Source organism: Miniopterus schreibersii, assembly GCF_964146895.1.
Source record: "Miniopterus schreibersii genome assembly, chromosome: 1".
NCBI lineage: Eukaryota > Metazoa > Chordata > Mammalia > Chiroptera > Miniopteridae > Miniopterus > Miniopterus schreibersii.
The window spans coordinates 181,386,304-181,401,758 of NC_138101.1; the positions used below are offsets into that span (position 1 = coordinate 181,386,304).

General features: G+C 37.4%; 1 protein-coding gene across 5 annotated transcripts in view; it reads left to right on the forward strand.

Moving 5' to 3' along the window:
- The first annotated feature begins 1,583 nt into the window (after positions 1-1,583).
- The window catches only part of DNAL1 (dynein axonemal light chain 1), a 30,298-nt gene continuing 16,426 nt past the window's right edge, over positions 1,584-15,455 (forward strand). Inside the window, exons 1-5 of one of the 5 annotated variants that reach the window (XM_081121988.1) lie at positions 1,584-1,676; positions 4,928-4,966; positions 6,084-6,193; positions 7,508-7,563; positions 14,990-15,045. In XM_081121988.1, the coding sequence (XP_080978114.1) occupies positions 1,674-1,676; positions 4,928-4,966; positions 6,084-6,193; positions 7,508-7,563; positions 14,990-15,045 (264 nt within the window). In that variant the 5' untranslated portion in view covers positions 1,584-1,673. Of the gene's footprint in view, positions 1,677-1,878; positions 2,207-3,390; positions 3,456-3,594; positions 3,751-4,927; positions 4,967-6,083; positions 6,194-7,507; positions 7,564-14,989; positions 15,046-15,455 lie in introns of those variants that run through there. The other 4 variants (XM_081121992.1, XM_081121990.1, XM_081121989.1 and 1 more) reach the window with 4 other exon arrangements.

Consider the following 15,455-nt stretch of genomic DNA (forward strand, 5'->3'; position numbering starts at 1 on the left):
TCTCTGGTACAGTGGTTGTGCCCTGAGGAGTCTGGGGGAAAAAAGGAAATTACCGTCACTCCAAAGGTATGTTATTGTAGCTGCAAAAAGACACCAGACAGGCTAGGTTGAGGTAAAGATTGACCTTTGTCAGGGAAAATACCAGCCTAGGACATGACTACCTTCCACTACCTGCTTTTAGTTTGAAAGTTTCAATTTCAGACCATCCTATGTGGTTACTTTCAGACTCTGAGTTTGTAAGGCTGCCATGCAGGCCTTCCCTGAGCTTGTCAGATTGAATAATGTGGCCTCTTTTTTGTCCACACTTTAAAAAAAATTTTTTTTGTTAACCCTGACCCAAGGATATTTTTCCCATTGATTTTTAGAGAGAGTGGAAGGGAGGGAGGGGAAGAGAGAGAAAGAGAAACATCGATGTGAGAGAGACATGTCTGTTGGTTGCTTCCCGAACATGCCTGACTGCAGCTAGGGATCGAACCTACAATCAGGAATTTAGCCGGAGACCTTTCGATGTGTGGGCCACCACTCTAACCACTGCTCCACAATGGCTGGGGCTCTTCTTCTACACTTTTTGCTGACTGGCTATTTTGAGCCAGAAATTGACTGTGCCTCTGACTACTTTGCCCATTACTTTGGTCAGCAAGGTGTTTAAAATTGCTTAAATTAATATAAATGCATTAATATACATTATCACATGACCGATCAGCAACATTTGGACACAGAAACATGTGTATACTCCTGACGGGTCAGCAAGATGTTCCTTATTTACTGCCAATAGCTGTCCAAAAGACTATGAATTATAAACTGCATCCCTTTTCTCCATACCCCTAGCAACTCTTGAGTATTTTTTTTTTTTTTTACAATTTTTGTCTAATATGAAAGTTGGGAGTAAAAAGACATCTCGATTATGCGAAATCTACATTTTATGTTTTCAGCTGCCTCTGGCACCCTGGAGGAAGGTAACTGAAGAAATGTGGCTTAGTTTAGCTTCGGATATCCTCAGTGGGACCTCCAGGTGAATTACAGCAGGTAGTCAAGAGAAGATCTGAAAAGGCAATCTGCGGGTAAAGGGAGTTTTACAAATCCCTTTATGGGTAGGGCAATTGTCATAGGGAAGTTTTACAGTTTTAAACTTTAGGCAGGCCCAGCCGGTGTGGCTCAGCAGTTGAGCATCGACCCATGTTGGATTTCGGTCAAGGCACATGCCCGGGTTGCAGGCTCGATCCCCAGCAGGCGGTGTGCAGGAGGCAGCCCATCAGTGATGACTCTCATCATTGATGTTTCTGTGTCTCTCTCCCTCTCCCTTCCTCTCTCTGAAATCAATAAAAATATATTTTTAAAAAATAATCTTTAGGCTGGTACATCAGTCCAGATTAGCTAAAACTGCTTTCGGTAGGGAAAAGCACATCCCCTGACCGCTCTGCCCGGTTAAGCTATCCAGCCCTGCGCGGCAGAGCAGCCCCTCTGCTGCCACTGGGAAGCTAGCTACTGGCAGCAGGAGCAGGAGGACCCAGGCGGCCGTCCAGCCGTCCCACAATGCCCCGCTCGCGCCACCTCGGGCGGAGAGGAAGGACCGCGGCGGGGGTGGGGATCCACGGAGAACGCCGAGGAGTGCGCACGCGCACTGACCCCGGCGGGCCCTAGCAACCAGAGCAGTGACGGTAGCAACCGCCGGAATGGTGAGTACCTTCCAGGCCTCGTAACCAAAGCTGAGACGAGGTTGGAAGTGGAAAAGGGTGATCGTGGAGTGTTGAGGGTTGGGCGGGGGGCGGGTGTCCTTGAACAGCGGAAGAGAGCCGGTAGCGGATGCTGGCTCCGTGGAGGCCGGGGCCTGGGGCGTAGAAGCAGCCGGGGGCTGTGGGGTGACGGCGGCTTGGGGCGGATTAGAGGCTGGGTTCGTGTGGAGGGACTCTGGCAAAGAAAAGGGAGGGCAAAGAGCGGGAAACTCGCGGAAAGGAGCGGGTTGGAGTGGGGAAGGTGATGGGAGTGGGTGAATAAGGATTTCTTTGACAAAGAAATAATTCCGCCCCCCCGCCGGCGAGATGGAGTGGGGAGCTGGTTACGAGAGGACTGTGTCACGCCGCTGCAGCAGGAGTTGAACCTGTGATGTGCCCACGTTGCCCTGAGTGTGCGTGCAGTTATTAGGTAGCGCTGTAAAATTCTGTCTGATAGACTGTGTTAGGGTACTGTTTCTCAAATTTCAGTATGCGTAAGTATTACTTCAGTGGGCCTAAGTACTATGAGCTTGTCGGAATAAAGACTATGAATTTTTAATATGGGGGGTCAGAAATGTGCATTTTGACAATGCACCTCCTCAAGTTTTTATTCTAAAATTGGAGGGCGCCCCACCACACTTTGAGAAATACTGCCTTAGATTTGAAATCCATCATCTGTCTACTCAATCAAACCTTTAGGAAGCAATGATTTTACCTAGTGATGGATGCTCCTCAACTCCTACTTAAAATGTGCACTGTCTTGCTTACATACTTGGCAGTTCCAACTAGTAGTTTGAAAAGGGATGCTGTTGGTTAGTTACAGACCCGGCCAAAGCTATTTTGCAAAGGATGTGATTGTCTGGCTGGATGGTAATATTTATGAAGAATATGTATAATTAGTTGTCCTCCTTTTGTGATTCCAATGCTATATAAGTGGGCAGAAATTGAGCCCAAGAAATTGAAATGACAAGTCATGCCCACCCACAACCACAAGATTAAATACCACTCTTTTTAAAGTAGTCCCCCTCTCTTCCTTACTTTATTCCGCAGGCACTTAACCTAAAACCACTGCCAAGGAAAGTAAAAAGTTCTGCAACTTAGGTTTATATTCAGGTGAAGAAACAATCCGCTCTAAATCCCGTTCTGAAAGCATGAACCATGAGGATTACTGAAAATCTTCAAAAAAAATCAGAACCAGTAATTAGATGAAGTTAGCTGAGGCTGCAAACTGTTAATTCTGGGGCCCTCCAGAAATACAGGCCCACATAATGTGTTATTTATTTATAAAGGACTTTCCTTATATATATTTGATTGATTGATTGCTTTTCAGAGAGAGAGGAAAGGGGAGAGAAGAGAAAGAAACATCGATTTATTGTTCCACCCATTCATGCATTCATTGGCTGATTCCTGAATGTGCCCTGACCAGGGATCCAACCACTGCCTTGACTTACTGGGTTGATGCGCTAATCAACTGAACCACTCAGCCAGGGTCCCACATAGTTTTTTAATTAAAAAAAAAAAATAGCTTCCAGTGTCTTTAAAATGATCATTTTTCACAACAAAACTGAATTTTAGGAGTTCCTTATATATCTAGATATTAGTCCTCTGTTGGCTTTACATTGAAAATATCTTCTAGTTTTTTTGTTTACTTTGTAAACAGTGTTCTTCACTTACTGAACTCCATTTGTTCTAATATTTGTGAGTTTATTCTATGTGTTTCTACTAGATGATCATCTGCACATGGTGAGTTTTATTTCCTCCTTTTAACCATTCCGGTTTGTATCTCTCTCTTTTTAAAAAAAACTTTTGAAAAATCTTTATTGATTTCAGAGAGAGGAAGAGAGAGATAGAAACATCAGTGATGAGAGTCATTGGTTGGCTGCCTCCTGCATGCCCCCTACTGGGGATCAAGCTGCAACCTCGTCATGTGCCCTGACCAGGAATCGAACCACGATCTTTTGGATCGTAGGTCGATGCTCAACTGCTGAGCCATTCCTGGACCGGCCTCTCTTCTTTTTAAATAAATGCATTTGAAGCTGTAAGTTTCCTCTTAAGTGTTATATGCATTTTGCAAATTTTGATGTTTTTGTCTTTTATTATTTTACTTTAATTTATAATTTTTTAACTCAAGGGTGATTTATTAGTATGTCTTTACTTTCTTTTCTTTTTTTAATTTATAATTCTCACCAGAGAATGTTTTTTCCATTGATTCTTAGAGAGAGTGGTAGGGTGGGAGGGAGGGAGAGGAAGAGAGAGAAAAAGAGAGGGAGAGAGAAACATCAATGTGAGAGATATACATCGATTGGTTGCTCTCCGCACGCCAGGAATTGAACCTGCAACCCAGGTATGTGCCCTTGACTGGGAATTGAACCCAAGACCCTTCTGTGCTTGGGCCAATGCTCTAACCATTGAGTAACACCAGCCAGGGCAGTATGCCTTTACTTTCTAGACATGATGCTATATACTTTTAAAACTTTCCTTTTGTTTTTGTTTAGAATTATCTCTTTTTTTAAGAACTCTAGCAGTAATTCAAAGGATGTCTTCCTTTGCTCTTTAAAGTTTTAAATATCATAATAAATTGAATCTAAGACATTACTGATTATAACGTGCAACATTATTTTATGCTCTACTAAGAAAGAAGAATAAGTTGGAATTAAACTATGACAAATAATTTCTTATCACTTAGCATTTTTATTTTGTACTTATTGACAGAGTTCTTTTAAACGTATTTAGGCATATGGACTTTTTATCATATATCATCCTTTGCAAACATAAAAAGGAATCTATGTATATGAGATAAAATGGTTATTGTTTTCCTAAAACTTCACCACTGCCAGCTGGCCACTACAATTGTAAGTTGTTACTGGTTGGATGATGCATCCAAATTTCAAAGATGTTAAAATGTAGAAGATGTATATCTTAGGATCAATGAAATGACATATTTTAATACCAAGTGTTGAAAGCTATATATTTTTTGTAAACCAAGTGGGAGTTATGTATATGGACATTACATCATGATTCCCTTAATTTCTCTGAGAGGTATTTAAACAAATAACTCTGATTTCAGGAAATTAAAAAACTCTTTGCATATAAAGTCTCAAAGAAACAAGTTCATTTTTTTTAATGGTAGATACCAAGGCTAATAATTATTGTATGAAAATTGAATCAACAGATTACACCAATAAAGACAGACTTGTTTTTTCTTCTCTTTTTAGGCAAAGGCAACAACAATCAAAGAAGCCCTAGCTAGATGGGTGAGTATATGAGTTTTTACTTCTTCTATAAACCATACAAGGAGAATTTTTAGATAATTACTTAAATCTGACCATTCAGTAAAAGGGATCTTTGTGGTATTGGAACTGTTTAGCTATGTTGACTGTGGTGGTGGATACATGAACCTACACAGGTAATAAAAATGTATAGAACTTAATACACTCATACAAACACATTTATACCATATGTAAAATTGGAAAAATCTGATTTAAATCAGTGGGTTCTATTTCTGGTTGTGATAGTATACTTAGAAAATATTGTTAGGCAGCATATACTGGTAATTAAATTTTAAATTGTGTACTTAGTACCAAAGTTAAACTCTAAGGTAGAATTAATTTTTTAATTTTTTAAGATTTTTTTTATTGCTTTTTTAGAGAGAGGGAGGGAGAGGGAGAGAGAAACATCAACTGGTTGCCTCTTGCATGCCCCCTAATGGGGATTGAGCCCACAACCCAGCCACGTGCCCTGACCAGGAATCGAACCAGCTACCTTTTGTTACACGGGAGGACACCTAACCAACTGAGCCACACCAGCCAGGATGAAGGTAGAATTTAGTAGTAAATTACTGTAGAGCAAATAGTTTTGACCTCAGCTGTGTTGTAAAGAGAATATCTTCCAAAATTCTTGGTATTTGGGGGTTTTAGTTCAGACTGACTTGTGTATAAAAATAGAAAGGCAAGATGACAAAGAAAACAGTTGATCTTACAGTTCTAAATCTGATATTTAAGGAAAGGTTGATTGGGGACAAGGAATTTTTCCCAGGAAAATGTTTTTGGTGTGTTTTTTTTTTTGCTTTTGTTTATTAATTGATAGGCTCTTAAGGGATTTTAAATATTACAGAAATTAGTTCTCTTCTTTCCTCCTTTTTTCCATTTGGTTGGGACCTAATAATGAACTATCTTAGTTGGCCATGTAGAAGCCTGGTTATCAGAGTCAATAGTAAAAGTCAGTATGTAAACTGTAAAGAATGTACAGAACTACTAAATTCTAATAATTGTTTTGAAATAAAGATTGAAAAGCCTTGGGAAATTCGGTCCTCCTTTAACTCCACATGATACAATTACGGATCATTTTCTTCCAAATTAATTTTTATCACAGGAAGAGAAAACCAGCCAGAAGTCATCTGAAGCCAAAGAGGTAAAGCTTTATGCCCAGATTCCTCCCATAGAGAAGATGGATGCATCCTTGTCCATGCTTGCCAACTGCGAGTGAGTTCTCATCTTTATTCACCCTCCTGGTTGGCTAAACAACAATTAAAGAATTATTCTTCCACCATACTCCCAGATTTAAGGAACTCAGGTTTTCACTAGTAGTTTTTGGGAGTGGGGATGACTAGAAAATATGCAGATTTGATCAGTAATTTATACTACACGGTAATTGACTTTGCTGTTTCAAGTAAAAAAATGAGTAATTCCTCTTCAAGTCAAATCAGAACAGATATGATCACATGTTCTACAGCAAACGTTTCAGGTTTTGAATTTGGCTCTGCCACTTTTTGGCTACGAAATATTAGGCAAATTGTTTAATATCTTTGTACCTCAGTTCTTCACTTGTAAAATATGGATAATAATAATATTTATTTCACAGGATTGTTGTGATGGTTAAAATAGTTAATACATGTAAAGTACTTAGAAGAGTAATAGGCATGCATTAAGTATTCAATGAAGTTATTTTTTATGATATTTTTTGCATGAAACTCACTAAGATATTAAACATTTTGTCAAGAAAGGAACACTAAGAATGTGTAATTATGCTCCTTTTAAAATTTGTTTTTATGTAATTAAAGTATGTATGGGAAAAAAATCTAGATAAATATATATAAACTATGAAAAGTAGTTATCTCTGGGGGGATGTGTGGGGTGGTTAGGATTACATATGATTTTTTACAATATACATTTCTGAAAGATTTAACACATGAGAAAATAAATATCTCCATAATGCACATATATAGTTCTGCTTTTTACAAAAAGGGATCATATAAAATGTATTGTTTTGCTAGATGGTTTTAAAACTTAACTACATATCGTGGACATCTTCTCAAGTGGGTGTCTATAGCCCAATCTCATTTGTTTTAGTGGCAGTATAATATTCCTCAGTTCATGGATATTTATAGATTTTTTTTCCCTCCCCATTTTTTCATTACAATAATACAATCAATAATCTAATTCATATAACTTTTGGCATTTGCATTAGTATTTCAATAAGATGTATTCCTAGAAATGAATTACAGATCAAAGAATATATGCATTAAAATATTTAATGGATAACGCCAAATTGCCCTCAAAGAGGTTTTTTTAAAAATTTTCTACAATGAGTATGTTTTAACTTTTGTAATCAGAAAAAAACTGTGAAGATTTCAAAATGAAGGAATACATGCCAAGTCTAAAGAGGGGAAAAAGGATTCAGTGTCAAAAGGAAGTATTACTTAAGGATCATCTTCTGTGGGTATTAGAGAAATAATTTCTGATATACCATTTAAAATTTTTTCATATTAATCCAAGTTTTACTTTGTTCTTTTTAAGGAAGCTTTCACTGTCTACAAACTGCATTGAAAAAATTGCCAACCTGAATGGCTTAAGTAAGTGATCCACAATAACAGATGGTTCTTGGATTTTTCTAGTTATTGGAATAAACATTCCAGAGACACTACGTAATTCCAGAAATCGACACCTGTTTTAACCACAGTAATTGTCAGATGACAGAAAGAATATATAAATAATGTGTCTTAAGTTTGATTAGCCAAAGAAAATTACAGATACATGAGACCTGAATATTTTGAATATATTTTAAAGCTTTTATAGCCTGGCCAGCGTGGCTCAGCTGTTGAGCATCGACCTATGATCCAGATCATGGTGCAATTCTGGTTGGGGCACATGCCCACGTTTCAGGCTTGATCCCCAGTGGGGGGCGTACAGGAGGCAGCTGATCAATGACTTTTTCATCACTGATGTTTCTATTTTTCTCTCTCTCTCTCTCCCTTCCTCTCTCTGAAATCAATAAAGATATATTTAAAAAATAACAATAAAGCTTTCATAGAGTCAGAATTGAGACATCATAAATAAAAAATCAGATATTTTTGTTATTTTTTTTGGTTCAGATTTGTCTTGTGTTTCATATTTGTTATATTTAAAATTTAATTTCTCACCATCCTTGTTTTTCCTGTGCTTCTTATCTTTGTTAATGACATCGCCACCTATCCAGTTGCCAAGGCCTCTGACTCCTGTGCTAGTTTCCTATGGTTGCTGAAACTTGATGGCTTAAAATAACAGAAATGTATTTCTTCACAATTCTGGAAGCCAGAAGTCTCAAGTCAGCTTCACTGGGCCAAAATCAAGATTTTGACAGCCACACTCTCTCTTGGAGAGTTTAGTGGGGAGTCTGTTCCTCGTCTCTTCTAGATTCTGATGGCTGCCACATTCCTTGAACTACATCACTCCAAGTCTCTGCCTTTATGGTCATATTGCCTTCTTTTCTTTTATCTGTGTCAAGTCTTTCTCTTTTGAGGATACTTGTGATTGCATTTAGGGAACACCTGGATAATTGAGGGTACTCTCCTTATCTTAAGATCCCTAACTTTTTCACATCTGCAAAGTACTGATTCCCCATATAAGGCAACATTCACAGGTTTCAGGGATTAGGATGTAGTTATCTTTTGGTGAGCCATAATTTAGCCTACCATATTCTCCCTTTACTTCCCTCACGCCCTACGTCCAAATTCATCACTAAATCCTATTAACTCCGAAAGAGTTCTCAAATAATATGTTGTGTTTTCATTTATAGGAGCTACAGCTTTAATTTAGACTCTAATCATCTCCCCCTTAGATGGTATTTATCAAACATTTTTGACCACTTCCCACAGTAAGAAATATATTTGAATTTATGATTTAGTACATATATGTAGTCATATAAATACACATATCAAATATATACATACACATATAATTTGGAATAAAGTTGGTTAAACAACATTTACCTTTATAGCATAGGTTTTAGTCTAACTTTTTTATTTTTTTAAATGCTTGTCACAACCCACTAAATTGATTTCACCCATAATTTGAAAAACACTGCTTTAAGACTTTTGTAATGGCCTCCTAAATTGATCTCCTTGTCTCTTATCTTTCTACTCTTAGGTTAACTTTCAGCACTGATACCAGAGTTTTCTTTCTAAAAATATTATCCTCTCCCTGGCCGGTGTGGCGCAGTGGTTAGAGCATTGGCCTGCACACTGAAGGACCCAATTTCCGGTCAAGGGCACATGCCTGGGTTGCAAGTTCGGTCCCCAGCCCCAGTGGGGGTGCGTGTGGGAGGCAATCAATCGATGTGTCTCCCTCACATGGATGTTTCTCTCTCTCTCTGCCCCTCCCTCCTTTCCGTCCACTCTCTCTAAAAATCAATGGAAAAAATATCCTCAGGTGAGGATTAACAAAACAAAACAAAACAAAAGACGAATGCCAAGTTTAATTATCGTTTCTCCCTCTAAACACTTCTTTAAGCTCACATCATCATAATTACTCCTTTTTTGCAAACATTTATAACAGACTCTTGGATTATAATAATTATTACCTACTTCGTAACTATTGGGAATAATAAATGAGTTAGTGTATATAAAGGACTTAGAATAGTGCCTGGTATATATGTATAAATGATCAAGAAATATTAGTCATATTAGTCATTTTCATAGTTAGTGAGGAATATGTTCTGCCTTTTTAGATCATGAACTCCTTGGGGGCAAGCATCACATTTTAGTAATCTTTTTATCTTCTATTCCAAATCCCCATCTCCCCCAGTACCTTTGTAGTGCTAGAGAGGAAGTGTTTTCTATTACAGTTTGTGCATGAGATGATTCAATCTATTCCAATTTTTCAGTGATTCATTAAAACTGTAAGATGTTTTATTTTTTGCTTTGTAATTGAAATAACTTGCTTAAATCAGACTAAATTGATAACATTTGTCAATACAGATAACATGCTTCTTTTCATAAAACCATGATTATGACAGTAGTGAAAATGGTTAACCTATATAGGGCTGGCCATATGTTTTAACTAATATTCTTTTTTTTTTTTTTTTTTAATTCTCACTGGAGGAATTTTTTCCATTGATTTCAGAGAAAGTGGAAGGGAGGGGGGTTGGGGGACAGAGAAAGAGAAACATTGAAGTGACAGAGACACATCAATTGGCTGCCTCTCTCCCATGCCCTGACTGCTCAGCGATCGGACCTGCAACCCAGGTACGTGCCCTTGACTGGGAATTGGACCCTTGACCCTCCTGTGCACAGGCCAATGCTGTAACTAGTGAGCATGCTGGCTATGGCATATTCTAACTTTGATCAATTGATAGTGACTCTCAGGAAAATTCTATTAAAAAGAGTTCCCAAAATTCATGGAAAAGAATACTTTGATCGATTATTGATGTCTGACATAGACATGGAATGAGAGAGTATAGGCATTTGTACCATGTATTTGCTATACTTGACCCATCTCATTTTAGTTCTGCTTGTAACAAATGGTACTTCTTCAGTCTGTGGCCAGGGAATACACTTTACCTGTGACTAGGAAGCAAAAAGAAGCCAGCTGATCCAAATGAAGGATTGAATAGATGACTCTAGCTTGCCTCCCACCTCTTTCCCTTCATGAGCACAGTAGTCTTACTTGTTATGCTATGGTGAAAGGATCTGAAATACATAGCTATTCCTATTTAACAGGGGCTTTATAAGGCAGAATAACCCCATAGTAATTTCTATTTATTGTACCAAAACTGTCACTGGAAGACTTCATGACATCACTATGTTCAAAACTGTGACTAAAAACCTGTACAATGTGAATATTAATAGTCCCATTACAAATTAGAAAGTAGCCTGGCCGGCATGGCTCAGTGGTTGAGCATCAACCTATGATCTGAGATCGAGGTTCGATTCCCGGTCAGGGCACATGCCCGGGTTGTGGGCTCGATCCCCAGTAGGAGTTGTGCAGGAGGCAACCAATCAATGACTCATCATTGATGTTTCTATCTCTCTCCCTCTCCCTTCTTCTCTCTGAAATCAATAAAGACATATTTTTTTAGAAATTAGAAAGTAAATTTTGTTGCCCTCCTATCTTTGGTAAAAATAGCATACTTTACATTGTAACTTTAAGACACTTTTTTTATTTTCATCAGCACCTCCTATAAAGAAAAGTGTTTTCCTTCTAGTGGTGCTCTACTTACACAGCATATAAACTATGGAAAATATGTAATTGTGTTGTGTTAGAACACTTGATCTATTAACTTTGATATAATTTATTTCCTTATACAGCAATAAATAAGATCTTAGCCTTTTGGTACCACTTTCATGAGCACTTTTTAAAAAAGGAGTTTTTGTATGTTAAGTTAGATATTATCTCTGAAGGGTGGCATATATTTGTTATCTCCAATTTCTGGGGTTGTTTATCAGTTCTTATCTTAGTTGACCTATTAGCATATCTTGACATGGATAATTTCTTCCCTCTTGGAAGCAATTTCAGTATTTGGCTTCTTGGACACTATGCCCTCCTGATTTCCTCCTGTTTTTCTGGCTACTTCTTCCCAGTCTCATGTCTCTAACTTTTAAATGTTGAAGTACCCCCCGGCCGGGCGTGGCTCAGCGGTTGAGCATCGACCTAGGATCCAGGCGATCGGGGTTCGATTCCCGGTCAGGGCACATGCCCGGGTTGTGGGCTTGATCAATGACTTTCTCATCATTGATGTTTCTATCTCTCTGTCTCTCTCTCTTTTCCTCTCTCTGAAATCAATAAAGATATATTTTTTTAAAAAAAATGTTGAAGTACCCCAGGACTCAGTTTTTAGATCTCTTTTCTATCTTCACCTGCTCCCTAGATTGATTATCTATTCCAAATCATGGCTTTACCGTCTATATGCTGATGGCTTCCAAGTTTATATCTTTAGCCCAAATGTCTCCTCTGACTTCCAGATTCACACATCCAGTTGCCTGATATTTCCATTACACATCTAGTAGAAATCTCATACTTCACCTGCTCAAAAGTAAGTCTTGCCCTAGCTGGTTTGCTCAGTGGTTAGAGTGTTGGCCTGCAGACTGAAGGATCTTAGGTTCGATTCCTGGTCAAGGGCATGGACCTCAGTTGCAGGCTTGATCACCCCCCCCCCCCCAGCATGCGTGAGGCAACCAATCAATGTCTCTCTCTCACATTGATGTTTTTCTATCTGTCTCTCCCCCTTCCTTCCACTCTCTCTAAAAAAATCAATGGAAAAATGTCCTCAGATGAAGATTAACAAAATAAATTAAATAAATAAATAATTAGATTTACTTAAAAAAAAAAAAAGTAAGCCTTAATATTCTTCCCCAGCCCCAGCTAAACCAACTTCTTATGTATCTGTCTCCAGGACAACTCCATTCTTCCAGTTGCTCAGGCCAAACTCCGAGGTAATTTCTTGACGACTCCTCATACATCCTCTATACGAGGCCTAATACTTCCTAATTTCATCTCCTATTATTCTCTGATTCTCTCAGCTAGCTTCTTGTGTTTTGTGAGTACTTCTAATCTGGTCCTGTCTCAAAGCCTTTACACTTGAAGCTCCCTTTGCCTGAAAATGTTCTTCCTCCAGGTATCCTCACGGCTAGTTGCTTCACTTCCTTTGAGTCTTTACTTAGAAGTGACTATCTATCTAAAATGTCAACTGCTTCCAACCTCCTGATATTTCATTTATTTTATCTGCTTTTTTTCTCTTTTACACATGTCACTATCTAATATACTTACTTATTTTGTTTACTATCTGTCAAATATTAGTTCTATGACAGCAGGATTTTTATCTGTATTATTCACTGTTACACTGCAAGTGCTTAGTGCTGTTCCTGGCATATAGTAGAGGCTCAATAATTATGTGTTGAATGAATAAATTAAAAAAAAAAAGTCTGTTGATTTCAGAGAGAGGAAGGGAGAAGGAAAGAGAAAGAGAAACATCAATGTTTCTGTCTGTGCCCTATCTTCTCTTATAAGGATACCAGTCATATTAGATTTTACCTAAAATGATTTCATTTAACCTTAATTACCTCTTTAAAGGTCCTATCTCCAAATAGAGTCACATTCTGAGGTACTGGGGGTTAGAATTTCAAAATTCATATGAATTTTGGAGGGATCCAAGTCAACCCATAACATGGGGTCCTTTTTCAATAGTTAAGCTATTTTGCATGAATTAGATCACTCTTAAAATTTCTTGTTCTGAAAGTTAAATGTTTCTCATAAGAGAATTTAAAATAATTTATTAAATAAATGAAAACCAAAGTCTATATAACTATAGATGCCTGATACACATACACACACACACACACACACACACACACACACATACACATATACACCACTTATTGTGTACTTATCATGGATTAGGCATTAGGCTGAATGTTTTAGACAATTATCTCAATCCTTATATGCTTATAAAATAGATATTATATTTCTTTATTTTACATATGAAACAGATTCCAAGAGTTTTGGTTGCTTTCCTAGAGAGTTGGGATTGGAACTTAGTTAATTGGATTTGTATTCTTAACCATTAATTTATGGATGTTATAGAACAGTGCCATCCAATAGAAAAGCCTGCACAGTCCCAAAACAGTTGCCACTACCCTTACACAGCTATTAAACTCTTGATATATGAGGCTAGTGTGACTGAAGAAACGGAATTTTAATTGTATTTCACTTTATTTTTAAATATATCTTTATTGATTTGAGAGAGAGGAAGGGAGAGGTAGAGAAGGAGAGAGAAACATCAATGATGAGAGTCATTGATCGGCTGCCTCCTGCACACCCCTGACTGGGGATCAAGCCCGCAACCTGCGCATGTGCCCTGACCGGGAATCAAACCTCGATCTCCTGAATCCTAGGCTGATGCTCAACTGCTGAGCTAGGCCTGCTGGTCTAATTATATTTCATTTTAATTAAATTAAATAGCCATGTGGCTAGTAGCTGTCATATTGGACTGCATAGTTATAGAAGTTTAAGTTGTGAAAACTAAATATATAACTATGCATAAGTAATCACTGTAGTTTTTTAGAACAGAAATGAGATTTCCTGTGTTTTACTAGAAATCTTTTTTTAATTTTGAAAAATAATACCTGCCCATGGTTTTATGCAAATAGTTTTAAAGAGGTTACAATGAAAAATAGGTCTTTCTCTGACCATACACTCTCAGTTCCTCCCCAAAAGCAGTCACTGTTTCTTCTTTTTTCTCTTCCAGAAATAGCCTTCAGATATACAAATAGAAACATCCTTGTAAAAAATACAAATAGGCATCTTTTAAACCAAATCACAGATCAAATTATTTAAAAGATTGAAAGCAAAAGATTTAAAAAATACTAATTCATTTAATTTCACTTCTAATCCTTTGTGGAGTAGGGTGTACTATACATAAATATGTTTTCTAGTGGGAGTCCTCAAACTATAAGAGATTTTTAACATATATATGCTCTCAAATCTAAAGTTCAAATCTTTTTTTTAAAATATATTTTTATTGATTTCATAGAGGAATGGAGAGAAAGATAGAAACATCAGTGATGAGAGAGAGTCATTGATTGGCTGCCTCCTGCACAGCCCCTGCCGGGTATCAAGCCTGCAACCTGAGCATGTGCCCTGATCGGGAATCGAACCTCAGTCTCCTGGATCCTAGGCTGACGCTCAACCTCTGAGCCACGCCCAGCCCTGCTAAAGTTCAAATCTTTACTCTTGTTTTATCCCTGTAATATTTTTACTAGCCAGCAATTTAAGACCATGCATTCCAAATAGCTAACAATTTTTAAATTTAATATTGGCATGATGTGAAATTATAGTTATAGTGTTCACCTTAGATGATAGGTCAATGTTATTTCCTACTTAATTACCACTTTTTATTAATACAGCCTTTCTTACTTACTATACAAGAATATTTATTATATAAAATTTATTAAAGCTTTATTATACTAGATTATGATTGTGTAATATGATTCTCATAAACAAAAATTTGCTTTTTTTCCACCACAGAAAATTTGAGGATATTGTCTTTAGGAAGAAACAACATAAAGAACTTAAATGGACTGGTAGGTTGCTATTTATTACTTTGAAAAAGCATACACTTTTTTCTTAGTGTAAAAATAATACTTGTCCATTGCACAAACTTTACAAAGTAGAAAAGCAACTATAAAAAGTACTTATAAGCCACTGACAATTTAAATATTGCTAACATTTTCACTGACGTCTTCCTTGCTTTTCCCCCTGTTCTTCAATGGGTATGTAGAGAATGAAATCACACTATACATATTGTTTTGCATCTCTTTTTTTTCTTAATATGTAAAGATCGTGTTTCTTTGTCATTCATTCACTCAACAAATTCATTCAATAATACTTTCTGAGTGTCTGTTTTAAGCCAGGTACTGTTCTAGGCACTAGAGATACAGTAGAATGAGTATTAAACAAAGTCCTTGCTCTCATGGAACTTACATTACAGTAG